General features: G+C 42.4%; 1 protein-coding gene across 1 annotated transcript; it reads right to left on the reverse strand.

Annotated features, from left to right (window-relative positions):
* Positions 1 to 1,422: 1,422 nt before the first annotated feature.
* septin4b (septin 4b) lies at positions 1,423 to 14,655 on the reverse strand. Its single transcript, XM_052576649.1, has 12 exons — positions 14,513 to 14,655; positions 13,090 to 13,335; positions 12,337 to 12,433; positions 10,942 to 11,028; positions 10,746 to 10,869; positions 10,511 to 10,645; positions 9,702 to 9,819; positions 9,528 to 9,629; positions 8,652 to 8,748; positions 8,311 to 8,473; positions 7,167 to 7,260; positions 1,423 to 2,242 (listed from the first exon to the last, which is right to left on the reverse strand). Exons 1-12 carry the CDS (start codon positions 14,621 to 14,623, stop codon positions 2,174 to 2,176), a joined length of 1,443 nt encoding a protein of 480 aa, XP_052432609.1. The 5' UTR covers positions 14,624 to 14,655; the 3' UTR covers positions 1,423 to 2,173.
* Between the last annotated feature and the right edge of the window lie 2,410 nt (positions 14,656 to 17,065).

The following is a 17,065-nucleotide window of genomic DNA, read 5'->3' on the forward strand; positions in this document are numbered from 1 at the left end:
AAACATGCTAGCAACAATGCTAATCATGCTAGAAACATGTTAGCATCATGCTAATCATGCTAGAAACATGCTTCAACTAAGTTAATGCTAACTTCTTCAAACTTTCTGGTCAGTCTTTCTCAAGCCAACTTAAAGTTTGTCTCAACAAACTTTTTTTCTAGTTATCCTTTACACTTAGAATAAAATAAACCAATAAACAATAATCCCATTTTTTTTATAAAGATATTTATACAATGCATGTTTCTATGAATAGCCATTTCAAGCATTTAAGATGAAGAGAAGCATGGATTGTGTAATCATTTTCACTCATCCGAAACCATTATTGTAGTCTACTGTTCTTCTATATTTGATGGCTCAGTTAACGACTGTTTGGACTGATGTGAATCAGAAGTGTTCTTCTCTGTCCAGATGGTGTTCAAGGCTCACTGGGGTTACGTTAGCTCTCTCAAACAGACGCCCACCTTCGCTGATAAAGAAGGTCCACGGTGTGCTGTTTGTCAGAGAGATTTGGCCTCACGTCCAGCAAACCTCAGAATTAAGAGTTAACATCAATACAATACAGATCGAGCACAGATTCAGTCAACATTCATTCCAGGATGTTAGCTTGTGTCACATATTATTTTCACTTCTTTACTGTGTGTATGTGTGAGTGTGTGTGTGTGTGAATGATTGCTGTAAGCTGCTGTGTTCAGTGGATTTGTTCATACAGTAAAACTGTGCTGAGCTTTTTACTGCCGACCCGCGGCACCCATCCGACACAACCTCAAACCACTGACAGATCGATGCTTTTAACAGAATAAAGAAGCATCCATGCACTTTCTAGAACAGCTCAGACATACATGCATGAATGAATACACATTAGCAGAAGTGTGTTAAGAAGTGATAGCCAGAGCATTACATGGACACACAGCATTTATTAAAGAACTCTAGTTATTCCATCTTTACCAATCTTTGAAAAACAAAACAAAAAAATAATCGTTTTAAAGCTCTAATACAGTTTAACAATTGAAATGTCTATAAATAGTAAACCTATAATCCTAAAATGAATCTATCAGTTTTATGAAACATGATATTAAAAAATGACTGAAATAACAGAAGAATATAGTCCATATTAAATGGGTTTATTTATTCTTCCACCGCTGACCCCACAGTTTGCAGAACTCAACGCTGTTTGCTAATAGTGTTCACCAAAATTACCCAAGAATATATATATATATATATATATATATATATGATGTGGGAGAGATATCCTATATTCTGTGGGGTGTTAGCCCATGTGTAGTTAAAGGGTTGATGAGTCTCCAGCAGCGATGTCTTCTCCAGAGAACAGTCCAAGGGTTAGATGTGGTAACAAAAATATCTCTCTACTTCATTTCTCCAATAAGAAAATAAAAGTTATTATTGTTAAAAAACATTCCAAAATAAGCTTTTGCAGTTTAATAAGACATACATTACAACCAATGCCATTAGTGAACATTATACAAAATAAAGTTAAATAGTAAAAATAATTCAAAATAATTCCCTTGTATCTATGCTAAGATATCCATCCTGGGGTAGAAACGCATACTGGACAACGAGCAGACGTGTCTGCATTACACATCGACTCAGACTTACACAAGACACAGAGATATTTCATTAATATCAGTCAGTCAGACAGAAGTGCTGCTGAATAATCATCTTGTGTTCATCAGAGAACCTTTCAGCCATCAGTTCCTTAAAAAAACTCTTTTTGTCAAATCTGAAGAACATTTGAATGATCTGAATAACCTTTCTGTGCAATGACAATGTTCCTTTGATCTATATCAACATGTCTGGGTTCAATTTCAACTCAAAATTGTATATCCTATTTTTATTAAACACAATATACATTTTTGAAACAGAAAACACTTCCCATATCACCAATAGAAAAATAAATAAAATAATAATAATAATATCATTTAAAAGTAACATGTCTGTATGTCTTTCAATTTTATTTTTTATTTTTTTACATTACCATAATTATAATTTGATTCATTATCAAGAATATAATGCTAGAAAGAAAGAAAGAAATTTTTTTTTTTTAATGTTTATTTTGGGGTGTAATGTGCCGAGACGGTGAAGCCGTGTGTGATCGGCTCACTCTCTCAGCTGATACTGCGGTGTTTCCCCGTGTCTTCAGATCAGCACAGGTGTGTTAATACGCCTCTCGCTGCGTGTGCATCTGCTCCTGGATCTTCTGCAGCATCTCCTGCATCCGCCTCAGCTGCAACAAGAACAGAAGCACATCAAACACACTAGGATCAATACTGAGCGATCGATGAGTCTGTGAGTCACATGACAGAAGCAGAGCGTCCATCAGGAATCTCCAGCCCACGTGAGCTGATAATCAGTCGAGAGCTCAGTGACTCTGACACGTCTGCATGATCAATGAACCACACACAGACTCAACCCTGCATGGATTCATGTCTTTCATCTGATAAATATGTATTCCCTTTGCTTTATATTGAAGGTGGATGTCAACATTTCCAACACTTGTCCTTTTCTGACTAGTATTAATTATAGAACAGTAATGCACACTCCAATAATACTGTAATTTATTCCTGTGATGTGCAGCTGTATTTTTAGCATCATTCCTCCAGTCTTCAGTGTCACAGGATCTTCAGAAATCAGAATAATATGATGATTTACTCCTCAAGAAACATTTCATGACTTCCTCCTCATTCGCTGTCGGTCAGTATCTCCACTTTTTCATGTGTGCCGGTCTTCATCTCAAGACCAGAGTCCAGTCAGTTCCCCGTGGTCCCTCCAGAGTCGAGTCAGGTCCCCGTGGTCCCTCCAGAGTCAAGTCAGGTCCCCGTGGTCCCTCCAGAGTCAAGTCAGGTCCCCGTGGTCCCTCCAGAGTCAAGTCAGGTCCCCGTGGTCCCTCCAGAGTCGAGACAGTTCCCCGTGGTCCCTCCAGAGTCGAGTCAGTTCCCCATGGTCCCTCCAGAGTCAAGTCAGGTCCCCGTGGTCCCTCCAGAGTCGAGCCAGTTCCCCATGGTCCCTCCAGAGTCAAGTCAGGTCCCCGTGGTCCCTCCAGAGTCGAGTCAGGTCCCCGTGGTCCCTCCAGAGTCGAGTCAGGTCCCCGTGGTCCCTCCAGAGTCGAGTCAGTTCCCCGTGGTCCCTCCAGAGTCGAGTCAGTTCCCCATGGTCCCTCCAGAGTCAAGTCAGGTCCCCGTGGTCCCTCCAGAGTCGAGTCAGTTCCCCATGGTCCCTCCAGAGTCAAGTCAGGTCCCCGTGGTCCCTCCAGAGTCGAGTCCTCTGAACCCAGTCAAATCACCTCGGAACTACCAGAGTCTCTCCACGTCTCTGCTGAACTACCAGAGCCATGTCACATCTCAGCCCGAACTCTCTGAGCACTCAACTTATCCTGTCATGGCCATGGAGACCATCTACCATCTCATCAGGGCCACAGAGGCCATCCTTAACCTGTTCATGTTCTCTATTTCAGGCTTACCTAACCAGATATGCTCTCCTGTGCCATCGATCCCACTGTGGTGGTCTTCTGCGCCGCCCTGGTGGGCTTCTGTTTCAACCACACGGAGGTGGTGGTCCTCTGCGCTGCCCTGGTGGGCATCTGTCCTGTCTGCTCAGCTGTGGTGGCCCTCTACGCCGCCCTGGTGGGCTTCTGTCTCATCCGCAAGGCGGTGGTGGTTCTTTGCACTGCCCTGGTCAGCATCAGTTTCATCTGCTCGGCTGTGGTGGGCTCCAGTTCCACCTGCTGCACCTTGGATTCCTGCCCTGTCGGCTATGCCCTGGGCCCCTGAACTTTCTGTTCCCTCCTGTCCTCTTTGTTTTGTTTTTGTTTCACTTCCGGGTCAAGACCCCCTTTTAATCCCATAACCCTTGTCTGCAGCTAAGGGCCTCGAGACCTCTAACAAAAAAAGAGTTAGCTTTTAAAAACTCTTAGCGGTGGATCACTCGGCTCGTGTGTCGATGAATAATGCAGCTAGCTGTGAGAACTAATGTGAAATGCAGGACACATTGATCATCGACACGTCGAGCACACTAGAGGTCCTCCTCCCCGAGGCTGCCGGTGGGTCTGAAACCCCTTTGCTGCCCGCGCGATGGGGCCCTCCAACTCTCGCCGCGGGCAGACGTCACCACGGGGGTCGAGTGCTGGGGGACCCGGCGAACCCATACTCTACAGGCCAGCCTCCCCCATCCCGGGGAGCGGCCGCCACTAACCCATCCAGTGACGACCTCAGATCAGGCAAGACGACCCGCTGAATTTAAGCATATTACTAAGCGTAGGAAAATAAACTAACAAGAATTCCCTCAGTAGCGGCGAGCAAAGAGGGAAGAGCCCAGCGCTGAATCCCCGCCCCTGGCCACGGGGGACGGGAAATGTGGCGTACAGGGGACCGCTCTCTCTGCGTGGGAGTGGGGAGCCCAAATCCTTCTGATGAAGGCTTAGCCCGTGGACGTGTGAGGCCGGTAGTGGCCCCTGCCTTGCCGGGGTGCGGTTCCTCTCTCTGTTTCCCTCTATGGACCTGGCCCTCCATCCCTCCCCCTTATCCTCCACCAATCCACCTCCCTCCTGGTCTCTGTGTTCCTTGGTCTGTTCTTGTGTTCGGTGGAGCATCTGGTAGCTGCTCCTTAGAGGAGGGTGTAATGTCACAGTGTCTGGTCTGTGTATCCCTGGGTGTCCACTAGTGGTCTCCCTTCCCCATAGTCACCCCACTGTAGGCACTACATTTCCCACAAGCCTTTGTCCCATTCATCACTGTTAATTGCACACCTGGTAATTGCACTCAGCTGTCTCCACTTTTATTGTTTTCACCTGTCCATATAAACCAGCCTGTCTCATTCTGTCTTATGGAGTCCTTGTTTTCCATCACACAGCTTTCTCGTGTTCCCTTGTGTTTTTTTATGTTTCTTGTTTTTTGGACTGCTTTCCTTGTTATTGACCTCTAGCCTGTTTTTGGATTTTGATTTTGGGTTACCCCATTAAAACACTGCAATTGGATCTCTCGTTCCTGTGTGCATTCGTTACACTTTCATTATGCAGAAGCATTGCTGAAGTCCATCTTGAGATATACTGAAGTATATTTGATTGTGCTGAAGTGGAACTACTGCGAGTAAACTTCAGTTACACTTGAAATATCCAGCATCTAAAGACTGCTACTACTCAAAGATCATCAAATGCTCATCAATAAATCACACTAAAACACATTTTATACTTAATATAAAGAAATAAGCATTGTGCACAAGTAGTACTCCAAAAATACTTTTTATATCAATAATCTCAAACAAAAGGCAAGAACTATATCTAGTATGAAATAAACCAATTTTTAGTATATTACTTTTTTACTAGGGAATGTCTTCATATATTTTCTTTATTCTGTAGTAAGTGGATCAGAATTTTAAAACCAATTTATGTTTAAAATAATAAAGTATAAAAACCTTTAATGTTGTGTACGATGCCCGTAAGGTGACTTGTTCGGTTTACTTAGTTTTGTCGTGGCACGACATAACTCGTGGGAACGTGATAATATGTCGTGGCCACAAGATATTAATTTGTGGGAACGTCATATTATGTCGTGGGTACGAGATAATTTTGTCAAAGGAAACAACATCCTCATGTCGTGGCCTCAAGATGCTATGTTACCTGAATTAAGAAATTATTATATTATTTATACATATAAAATTTATGCATTAACATTTTATGCATTTATGACATTTTATGTTAATATCGAGCATTTAAAGTACTCTATTATTTACAAGTGTATTCAGAATGTTAAGTAAAGAGATCGAAATATAAGCTAAAAATGAATATAAGCGAAATAAAAAATATAACCAATAATAATAGGCTAATAATAATAATAATGTACACATATTACGTAGGAAAGATTATCAGTTAATGGACATACAAGACTGTAGGATGGATAAAAAAAGTTTTTATATTTTATTATGCACTTTACATAATATTTATTCATGATAAACTTAATTTGAATGCTAACAATTGCATGCAATACAGCCTGGTAGCCAAAGCATATGGTTAATATAATAATTACTTAATTCAAAATAAAATATTAATGATTCCATCTCTGATAATCCTGGGTTGCTATAGTCAAGTAGGTTTGTTTACGTATTAAACTCGTGGCCACGAGAAAAACATGTCGTTCCCTCAACATCAGAAGTCGTGGCCACGAGAAATGGATGTTGTTACCTTGACAAAATGATCTTGTGGCCACGACATATTATCACGTTCCCACGAGTTATTATTTCGTGGCCACGACAAAACTAAGTAAACAGAACAAGTCACCTTAGGGGCACCGTAGTTGTGAGATGTACAGGCATTTTAATTGTGTTTTATAATGTTATATGTTAAATAATTTTATTAATATTAAATGAAATTGATTGTACATTACTTTGGTACAAAATCTGTTGATTTAAAATGTGCTTAAACAAGAACACAAACTTAATGAGAAGACTTTATTTGCTTATTAAAACAATGAAAATTATTCTAAAAGAATCATTAATAGCTATTCATAATTTGAATAGCTTTATGCATTTTTATATATGCATCTATATACAAACTCATAACTTCATAAAAATATATAAAAATCATAATTTATCACATTTCCTTTTTTTGTCCAAACACCTTTAATGTTGTTCAGATAACAACAGAATAAGTAACGTAAAAATGTATAAAGTAACACCACATTTATTTGCGTTAAAGCCCTTTTTTGTCCTTTTTTAAAACTAGTATCAATGTAGAATAAAAAAAAAACGAAACTGAAAAATATTGTGTTAACATTTGCCTGATGCAATGGATAATCAGTATTTCCATCAGCTGTACTGGTGAATCTGGGAGGAAGGGTTAAAGTGCATCATGTCAGAGATGTGCAGGCTTCGATCAGACACACACACACACTTGCTCGCACACGCACACACACACACACACACACACACACACACACACACACTCACACACACAGACACAGACACTCACACACACACACACACACACACACTGCCTGATGACCAGGGACCTGATGACTCTGATGTAGATCTCACACACAGACTCTCTGACGGTCTACAGACGGTGTTAGGAGCTTCGTGAGTGCGGCTCGGAGGAAGGGTCCTCGCACACCTCTGAATACTGCACATGTTCGTGTGGATCTGAGCAGAGAGAAGCGTACCTCCTCGTCTTTCTCACGGATCAGCTTCTCCGTCTCGGTGACGCCGGGCACCATGGGAATGGGGAAGTCTGTGCCGCTCTCCCTGGTCAGTTTGCTGCTCGGAACAAAACAGCACATGCTTGAGAACATGAGGACTGCGGTCGCAAACAGCAGCGCACAAGCATCGCTTCAGAAGCAATACAGCAACAAGCCCACAGTCATTAGAGCTGGATCTGATAGATCAATTCATATCTAACAAAATTCACAGGCGACAAAAAGAATCTGCTTAAGTTTAATTCATTGAGTGTGATTATATATATGTGTATGTCTGTGTCTGTGTGTGTGTGTGTGTATATGTGTGTGTGTGTGATGCGATCAAGGAAAACCCCAAACAGGATCAGGTGTTAAAGGATCTCTGTCTGTCAGGAGCGCTGTACTCATTACACAAACCCTGAAGAGGACAGCTCTCTGTTGTTTATCATGATGGGCACAGTCTCTAAACTAATGATCACCTCTGGTATGTTTAGATAGCACAGCTAGTGTATCTTGTAGTTTACACAGCGCAAGTGTTTGTGCAGCTGTGCATGACACCAGACTCCTCCTCTTTAGTGACATCATCAGACTGTCACCAGACTCCTCCTCTTTAGTGACATCATCATCTGATCCTTCATCTCTGGATGTGTAATAGTCCATTATAACATCTGTAGGACACTGACTGAGATGAGCAAGATCATCTGAGTGACTGTCGTCACCATATAAAACAATAAATCAATAAACGTTTGTGTGCCACAGTTTACACCGGACTGGAGGGAAATGTTCATTGGTACACTTTATTATATTATTATATGTTAACTGTTTGTGTGGTGTTAAGAGAGAGCTGAAGATGTTATAGAATAATCATTTAATGGAAAACTAATTTTGACAAAAAATTTACATTCAACTTATTTTTTAAATTTGCTGCAAATGTCCCAGCGTGACATCCAACAGGTTTTCCCAGATCAGACACACACACACACACACACACATATATAAACTTGTGTTTTAATGACGCAGTGCTCTAGGAAGTGCAGGTGAATCTTTACGGTGGACAGGAAGTGATGTGTGTTTTCTCAGTAATGTGCCGTGTGACTGAAGCGTGATGAAGCGGCGGGACGGGGGTACGTACTTGCGGTTGCGCTCCTTCACCACCATGCGGGTCATGCTCTGGATGCAGTGTGCTCTGTAGTTCTCGTAGTGTGTTTCCCGGGTCACGTCCTTCAGATCCTGCATGTGTGTCCGGACCAACATGTTCCTCAGCTTCACGAAGTCACAGTGCGCTGGGTTCTCCACTGTCCAACACACACACAGTTCACATCCAGTCTGCTAATGACCATCAAACATGATGGAGTTCTTCATCTGGTCTTGTATATGTGAAGGGTTCAGTGTAAAGGTAGCCCCTGTGTGTGTGTGTTTGACTGGTTTTGCAGATGGTGTGTTTTTGAGGTGTGTTTGTTGTCAGGATCATACCTTCCACTATTCCCCAGGGGTACAGACGTCCTCGAACCCTCTTGCCCTTGGCTTCCACGACTGTGTTACTGCCGATCACAGCGAAGGGAAAGCTGTCCTGAGAGAGGAGGACCATCAGACGACCATCTCAACACAAACCACAGACAGCCCGTACCAGAGCACACATAAACCTAAAGTGCCTCTATCGTGGGTAATGACTTGACCTGCTCAACGACTCCAGACGACTCTCTCAGTGATTGTGTGACTGTAGTCTGCTGTGATTGGTCTGATGGGAGCGGGGCTGTAAAGCCTGATAAAGCAGTGTTTGTGAGTGCAGTGCTGCTGTGTACAGTGATACAGGGAAAACTGATATTTTTACCGCTCCAAAAGCAGCATGTAGATGCAAAGAATGAATTTGCATTTTCAATCAGACCAACACAAAAACACCAACAAGTGAGGAGCAATATGCTAATGTGCCATGTTGACGTCAGCATTAAACGGCTTGGGATTCGTTTTAAAAACGACTTGTTTCAATGATTCAGAGTCAACTCTTTCTTTTGAGAGACAGTAACTTTATACACGGTGCACTTTCAGATTTAAGACTGGATGGATGGTTTCGTTCACTTGGAGCTGTGTTACACACTGACTGCATAAAGAGTCTTTTTCAAATATCCATAATAGGAGCACTTTAAATTTATGTAATTTGATTAGTGATATGCATTGAGATTTCTCAATTCACCCTTATGACTGGTGTTGTGGTCCAAGGTCATAAATATCATCTAATTTTATTGTCTGCATAGTTACATTTTTGAAGATGCGTGCCATAATATACGAGAAAAAATCCCTGAAACATTTACAGAAAACAAGAACTTTGGGCAGCTGGGTGTGTTTTCTGACCTTGAGCTCTTGGTCTTGCTGTTTGAAGTCCTCATCCTCATCTGAATCACAGTCTGGAAACTGGTAGATCTTTATCCCGTACTGTTCGATCTCCTCTCGGATCTGAAGGGTTTGAGACGGACGTCAGTTCAGCGATAGACACACGGGACAGACCTGGACAGCTTGAGCACTTGCCTTGATTTTCTTTCTCTTGACCTCCGTTGGGGTGAGTGTGTCAGCTTTAGCTAGTACAGGAACAATGTTGACCTTCTCATGAAGAGCCTTCATGAACTCCACATCCAGAGGCCTTAACCTGACACCAACACACAGGAATCATCTCACAACACAGAAAACTACTGCGTCAAGACACACGTTTAATCATCGCCTAAATAAAGCCCTGTCCTAAAGTTAAAACCTGCTTAAAATTGAATTTTAAGTTGACATTTACAGTCTTTTACACTCTGAACCCATTTTGAACAGAGATTGTCCCTCATCAGACAGTGATAACAGCCCCAGGCCAGCAGAGGGCACAGACAGATCATTCACTGCCTCACATCACTGGGTCAAGCGTCTGGAACAACTATTTCAGACAGACATCAAGCTCTTGATCTTGTGCTCTTCAAATACAAACAACATGTAAAGCCACTGTGGTCACAATGTGGAACAAACATAAGTGATATAAACAGCATTTGGACTAAATAGAAATGTGCACACTGTATGTAACATTAAGACGAGTGATGTTGCATGATCAGATTATTGCATCATGAAAGAAGTGCATTGTTATTTAGGTGAAGTGCATCATCCGGACCTTTTAAAGGGCACTTTCTCTTTTTGTAATTTAACATTTTAACACACTTTTCAACTGTGTAGAAGAGCAGCATAGAATAGTGCACAGGTATGTGGACAGGGACACACATGCACCCTCTGGAGCGAGCACAGGGTTCGAACACCACAGCTCTGCGGTGAAGCCACGGGCCTCTGATCAGATCTGATGGCGCTCGTACCCGTGACCGAAGGGAGAGATGAAGTACAGGCAGCAGTGCACGCGGTTATCCTGGATGTTCTTGCGGTTCAGGCCGCTCTCGTCTCTGAAGTACTGCTCAAACTGCTGGTCGATGTAGTCTGCCACCGACGTCCAGCTGAACACACAAACACACCGATCAGAAACAGTAGGAGATATCACGGTCTTACAGTAACGAGGATCTACTGAGATCAGAAACCCTCAAGCTCTCTCTGTACCATTCAGTGTTATTGACAGCGTCCCCGAATCCTGGTGTGTCCACAATAGTGAGCTTCAGCCTGACGCCCTTCTCCTCGATGTCCACCGTGTGTTTGGTGATCTCCACCGTCTGCGTGATCCTCTCTGCCTCACAGTGATTATTATTAGATTAGTGTACAGTAAAGGGAAGGGACAACCGCCAGAGATGAGCCTCACCTTCAGCATTGAGCAGATTCCTGTCTGTGTAGAGATCTGTCAGGAACAGACTGTTGACCAGGGTGGACTTCCCCAAACCTGACTCTCCTGCGAAGAAGAGAAACTCCACTATCATCTTCATCATCATCTTCATCATCATTATCATCACCATCATCACCACTGACATTAATGCACCAGTTCACCCCAAAATTAATGTTCTCTCATGACTTCTGCTGTCACACTATGAGTCAACAAAATGGCCTATGATTAGTTTTGTTGAGGTTGAACTGAAATATCCTAAATAAAAGTCTGCAGCCAGCACATAGACTATAAAAACAGGACCAGCTCTACAGCTCGTGCTTCCCTCTTGTTCAAAGATGTCAGATCTGATTTGTAACGAGCCTTAGTGACTGATTCATCAGCCAATCAGATTTTGATGTTCCACTTCCCAAGCTAGGGTTGCCAGGTTTCTCAACAAAACCCACCCAATCGCGTTTTGAGGGTGGGTTAAATACACATTTTTGGCTGGGTTCTCGTGGTAAATTTCACATTGTAGGGGATAAATAACAACCTTCGCTAACAAAAAAAACCTTCGGTAACATTGTTAAAGTAGCCAATCTGGCAACACTGCGTCCAACAGAATTTCCAAACTCTGTCGCCGGCGCCTCTAAACAGGATCATGTTGCCGATCTGCCTTTTTCAAGGCACTCTTTTGCAGACAAGAGAGGAATAACTGAAGGATAAACTACTTAAACTGAATTCGCTAACAACGGGTTTGTGCTCCATTTCAAAGACTGCATCTATGAGTCGCTAACAGCTAGCACCGAGCACTAGTTATTTGGCCATGTTTATCTTTTTTTTATTTTGATAAGAGTAAAGGGAAATGGAATGACAGATGCACAGACTTTATTTACATGTGACAGGTGAGTGCTTTATTATTTGAGGAGTATTGAATCATGCACATTGTTATGGAGGTGGTTAATAATACTGTGGCGTGGTGTGTGTGGATGTCCAGCATCTGTACAGTTCTGCTGCTGTGGCCGCGTCGTCATTATAGAGTGATGTGAATGTTCATAGTGACCCGTGTATTTATGGATTACTTTTACTGATCCATGTAGGGAAATTTACTCTGAATTTATCCCACCCTAATCTAATATACTGTTGAAAATTGTTGATCAGCTGTCATTGTCGTTGAGAGCCTGTGTGCAGCATAATATGTGAATTATATGCATATAGCTGTGTTATCTGTTAGAGAAGTGTAAGACAGATGTGTAAGGGTCTGTAGATTACAGCTGCTTACTGAAGGCCCTGACTGCTTCTGTTCACTAAAGTATGTTTGGGTGAGCTACACCTCTGCTATACAGAACAGGAGAACACACACTCTCATGTTGTTTGTTCAGTGGATGTTGAACTTACCTGCTACCATTAAAGTGAAGTCAAAGCCCTTCTTCACAGATTTGCGGTGAACCTGGTTTGGCAACGTCGCAAATCCCACATAATCCTTCTCATGGTCCTAGCAAGAAAAAATGAAGTGCAAGCAAGAGAGAATAAAATAATGTTAAACAGTATTAAAAAGCTCACTCAGCAGATATATGAAAATATTTCAAAATGAAAAGATACAAAATTATTAATAAACAATATATAATCCTTGTAATGATGCATAAATGTATAACATACTAACTACTCTTATGAAAAAATATAGAGAGATGACCCAAGAAGCAAAGAGGAAAGCTATTTCCTCAGCACTGATTCAGTATAGAGAAATGTCAGTCTTTATTTATGTCGGCTGTGTCTCTTATCATCATGCTTTAACAGGAGCTGGCACACACTGAGCGTTTCTCAAAAACAGCTCTACCCCTTTCATTATCATCTTTCACAAACATGCTATAGACCACCAACAGGATCCACTTGAAAACATGTCATTAAAACACAAGGACGTGACACACGAAACGCAAGCTCATGTATGGGTGCTACTGAGAGCGTCTGATGTAGTGCTGGTGCTGGATGCTAATGATATCACAGTACTTTGATATGTAGCATGGTGCTAAAGGATTCAGAGAATACCATGGTACATTCCAACATAATACAGTGCTTTGGTTAGTCCTTCAGAGTGATATTTTGGAGACTCTCATGAGGGAATCAAACCCTGGCTATCCCAGCATGCTTTACCTCGGTCGAGTCATAGGGGTCACTGCGGCCCCAGGGGCTCTTAGGCCTGGACGGGCTGATGGGAGACAGCAGGCTCATGTATCTGGACTGGTGCTCTGTGTCTCCGGGGCCCCTGGGGGCCGCCGCTGGTGTCCCCGGTGTGTGGGGTCTGCTGTGACCCTCGCCCTCACTATCGGCCCTATGGGGACCATGGTCAGCCAGCGGGGGGTGTCCCGTGATGTGCTCCGAGTCTTCCTTCGGGAAGTGCTGAGGTCAGGAGGGTCAGGACAGAACACATGGGCGGGTGTGAAAGGGGTTTACAGTTAAGGTCATGGAGGAAAGAAGCAAAAAGAGAACAGACCATTTAGTGGTTAGATACAAAACAGTGTGCATGTCCTTACTAAATATTACCGTGGTAAATAGCTAATATCTACTAGCAGCCCATTAAGTCCCCTTTAGTGTAACATTTTGCCAAAAATTAAAGTTACCATCATAGTAAAAGTTTGACACAGCTTTATGACTCCAAGAAAAGCACATTAGTAGTAAAAAGAGTGTTCCTGAGGAAGATGACACTGGACAGCACACGTCTACATGACCGCTGTAAGTGTCCACACGGGACAATAGACACCAGACACAGAATACAATGGCGCCCCCTCGTGTATAACAGTGAAAACACAGAAACACAGAAAATTCTGTGTTTGGCAAGGAAAGAGTTCTTGAGCTTCTGACAAGCTAACTTCATGTGTACAGGATGCAATAATTAGACAGCATGAGCAGCTCCTGTGTCCTAAAGAACAGAACCAATAGTTGGGGAATGTGACCCTCTCTTGTACAGCATGAGATGGGTTTCTCCAAACTGCTTGTCCTCTGAAGGGTCGAGGCGATGCTGGAGCTCCCAAAGGCTGGATAGTCCAGTTCTCACTGAACTGATCTGTGTTTTACCTTCTGCCAAACTGATTTGTGTCATTGAACACTTCAAGGCCACATCAGATATGAAATAAGCCGATAAAGAACATTCTAAAGTCAACATGAAATGGCTTTATCAACCCATCTGACATAAGTAGTGAAATTGATTTCTGAATGCCACAAGATATTTAATAACAAGAAAACAATGTGAGACAGAGCTTGAAGAGTGGGTGGAATGGTGTGTTTCCGAGTGTGCAGTGGATTGTGGGGGATTCTTCTCCTGAAATGCCGCTATCACACACTTTGAGGAGTCTTTAATGGGAGCGTGGAGGCTGAAGATTCTACTGGCTGTGTTGGGATAAATACAGTGTTAACTGGCACTACAGAACTCAAGGTCGATTGTGAATTGACTTTAACAAATGAACTAAGAAAATATGCCAGCGTGCAGAAGAAGGTTCTATATCCAAGGGGCAATCAGTTGGACAGCGACCTGAGAGGTCAGAGGTCAGAGGTCAGAGGCAGGGAGTAGCATCAGTACCTTGTCCACCTCATGCAGCCTGGGCTCAGGTGACGCTGGAGTAGAGATCTGCTCACCGGCCTCCAGGTCACTGTCCTCCATGACCACTGGGGCTACTGTACACTCTGCCATCTCCAACCGGAGCGCAGGCGCGTTTCAGGGGTGGGGGGAACATTTGGTGGAAAGCACGGCGAGAGGATGACAGAAAAAGAAAAAGATGTAATGATTGAATAAATGCAATGAATTAAAGCAAGAGATCTTGATGCAGCCAACAGACATAAAAGCAGAAGATGCTGGTGCTCACTGGAATTACTCTCAGGACCATTAGCTACACTAGAACGCTGGAGATATTTCAACATGCTTATGTATCTAAAGTAGATATACACTGCGTAAAAACCCCTGCATGATACCAGACTGTCAGTTTCGTTGGTGCTTGAACAACTTTGCCAACACATATCTGACCAAATGTTCCACGTCAGTATAAAGTAATAAAGCAACAGCCTGTCCAATGTCTAATGCCAGCGTCAGTGTTTACAGATTTATAGTAAAAACTAAATAGATTTTTACTTTTTTTACCACATTAGAATGTTGCAGGCTGTGTTACTTCTTCTTATGAAGAGACGGGACTAGAGATCATAAACCCAGCATTGGATAAAGAAGGTCATAAGTTACCATTGATACAGCTAATGATTCATGATGACAGTGCTAAAACAATATCAATAGTGACACGTGACTTGAGCAGCAGCACTAATTAAGAGTTTCAGCGATGAGCTGGTGGTGACCTGCTTTACACCCGTGAGTTCTTAAATCTCCATCATCATGGGTGTTACTGCTCAAGCACAGCCTCCAGAACACACAGCTACAAATAAACGCTACTACAACTCATTTGAAATGTGTTTTTATTGTTATATGTTAATTGATAAGCAGAAACCATTTGATTTACTTGATTATGAAATAGAAAATATCCCCACACATACACACGGAGAGCACATCAGCTAAATTCGGTAATAATAAAGGAAGCTGTGATGTTGCTCATCGACCGCAAACCACTCAACTCTTCTAGCTGTGGTGCCAATTAACACCTCATAATAAAAGACTTCTTAAGGACGCACATTTCTCTTTATTTTCAGAATAAGCTAGGCCAAATAAAATGCATTTCCAGTATAAAAAATATATATAAATGAGGAACAATAATCTCTGCCGCATATATTCCACATTCATCCCAGCACACAGGCCGATTCTCACCTGAAACACCTCTGTGAGGATGAAGCAATATAAACTTCTTGCCTTGTCAAAGCCAGCTCCTCATTCCCTTTCCCCGCTCAGGGCCAGCTCGGGCTTTTATAGCACGATATCCAGGGACGCTTCGTCCTTCAGTGCGACGAGCTGCCCACGGCCCCAGGGCCCCAATCAGCAGCCGGCTCCAGCACAGCCCAAAGCACTGGACCAGACCCCTGATACCACCACATCACATCCTCAGCGTTTAGAGTTTTACTTGATCTTAGTGCTGCGTTCGACACCATAGATCATGACATACTCATACTATTTTCAATATACATGTTGCCCCTTGTTAATATTATTAGAAAATACGGGATTAGCTTCCACTGTTATGCTGAAGATACTCAGCTATATATCTCAACGAGACCAGATGAAACTTCCCAATTATCTAAGCTAACAGAGTCTGTTAAAAATGTAAAAGATTGGATGACCAATAATTTCCTCCAATTAAATTCAGATAAGACAGAGATATTAATTATTGGAGCTAAAAACACTACACAGAATCTTGTAGATTACAATCTGCAACTAGACGGATGTACTGTTACTTCCTCTACAGTCAGAAATCTGGGTGTTATATTAGACAGCAATTTGTCTTTTGAAAATCATATTTCCCATGTTACAAAAACTGCATTCTTCCATCTTAGAAACATTGCCAAGCTACGAAACATGTTATCTGTTTCTGATGCAGAAAAGCTAGTTCATGCATTCATGACTTCTAGACTGGACTATTGTAATGCACTTCTAGGTGGTTGTCCTGCTTCGTCAATAAACAAGTTACAGGTCGTCCAAAATGCAGCAGCTAGAGTCCTTACGAGGTCAAGAAAATATGATCATATTACCCCAATTTTACAGTCTCTGCACTGGCTACCTATTAAGTTCCGTATCAGTTACAAATTATCATTACTTACCTATAAGGCCCTAAATGGTTTAGCTCCTGCGTACCTAACTAGCCTTCTACCACGCTACAACCCATCACGCACCCTAAGGTCACAAAACGCTGGACTTTTGGTCGTTCCTAGGATAGCAAAGTCCACTAAAGGAGGTAGAGCTTTCTCACATTTGGCTCCCAAACTCTGGAATAGCCTTCCTGATAATGTTCGGGGTTCAGACACACTCTCTCGGTTTAAATCTAGATTAAAAACACATCTCTTTCGCCAAGCATTCGAATAATGTATCTTTTTAACTGTGAGTGTAGTTGTATCTGATCAAATGCACATTATTATTCTTTAGCTTGAGTATGACACTGACCTCTCAGAGGACCCCAGATGATGCTAACTGTGACGAGTGGAGCAGGGC

Source organism: Carassius gibelio, chromosome B15, assembly GCF_023724105.1.
Source record: "Carassius gibelio isolate Cgi1373 ecotype wild population from Czech Republic chromosome B15, carGib1.2-hapl.c, whole genome shotgun sequence".
Taxonomy (NCBI): Eukaryota; Metazoa; Chordata; class Actinopteri; order Cypriniformes; family Cyprinidae; genus Carassius; species Carassius gibelio.

What these genes read in the sequence shown, in the direction of transcription:
- septin4b (XM_052576649.1), bottom strand. Translation starts at nt 14,623, where the DNA reads ATGGCAGAGTGTACAGTAGCCCCAGTGGTCATGGAGGACAGTGACCTG. An exon ending in ATCTCTCCCTTCGGTCACGG is followed by an intron (nt 9,820 to 10,510) that starts GTACGAGCGCCA and finishes TGTTGGTGTCAG; the next exon opens with GTTAAGGCCTCTGGATGTGG. An exon ending in TCCGTGAGAAAGACGAGGAG is followed by an intron (nt 2,243 to 7,166) that starts GTACGCTTCTCT and finishes TTCTTGTTGCAG; the next exon opens with CTGAGGCGGATGCAGGAGAT.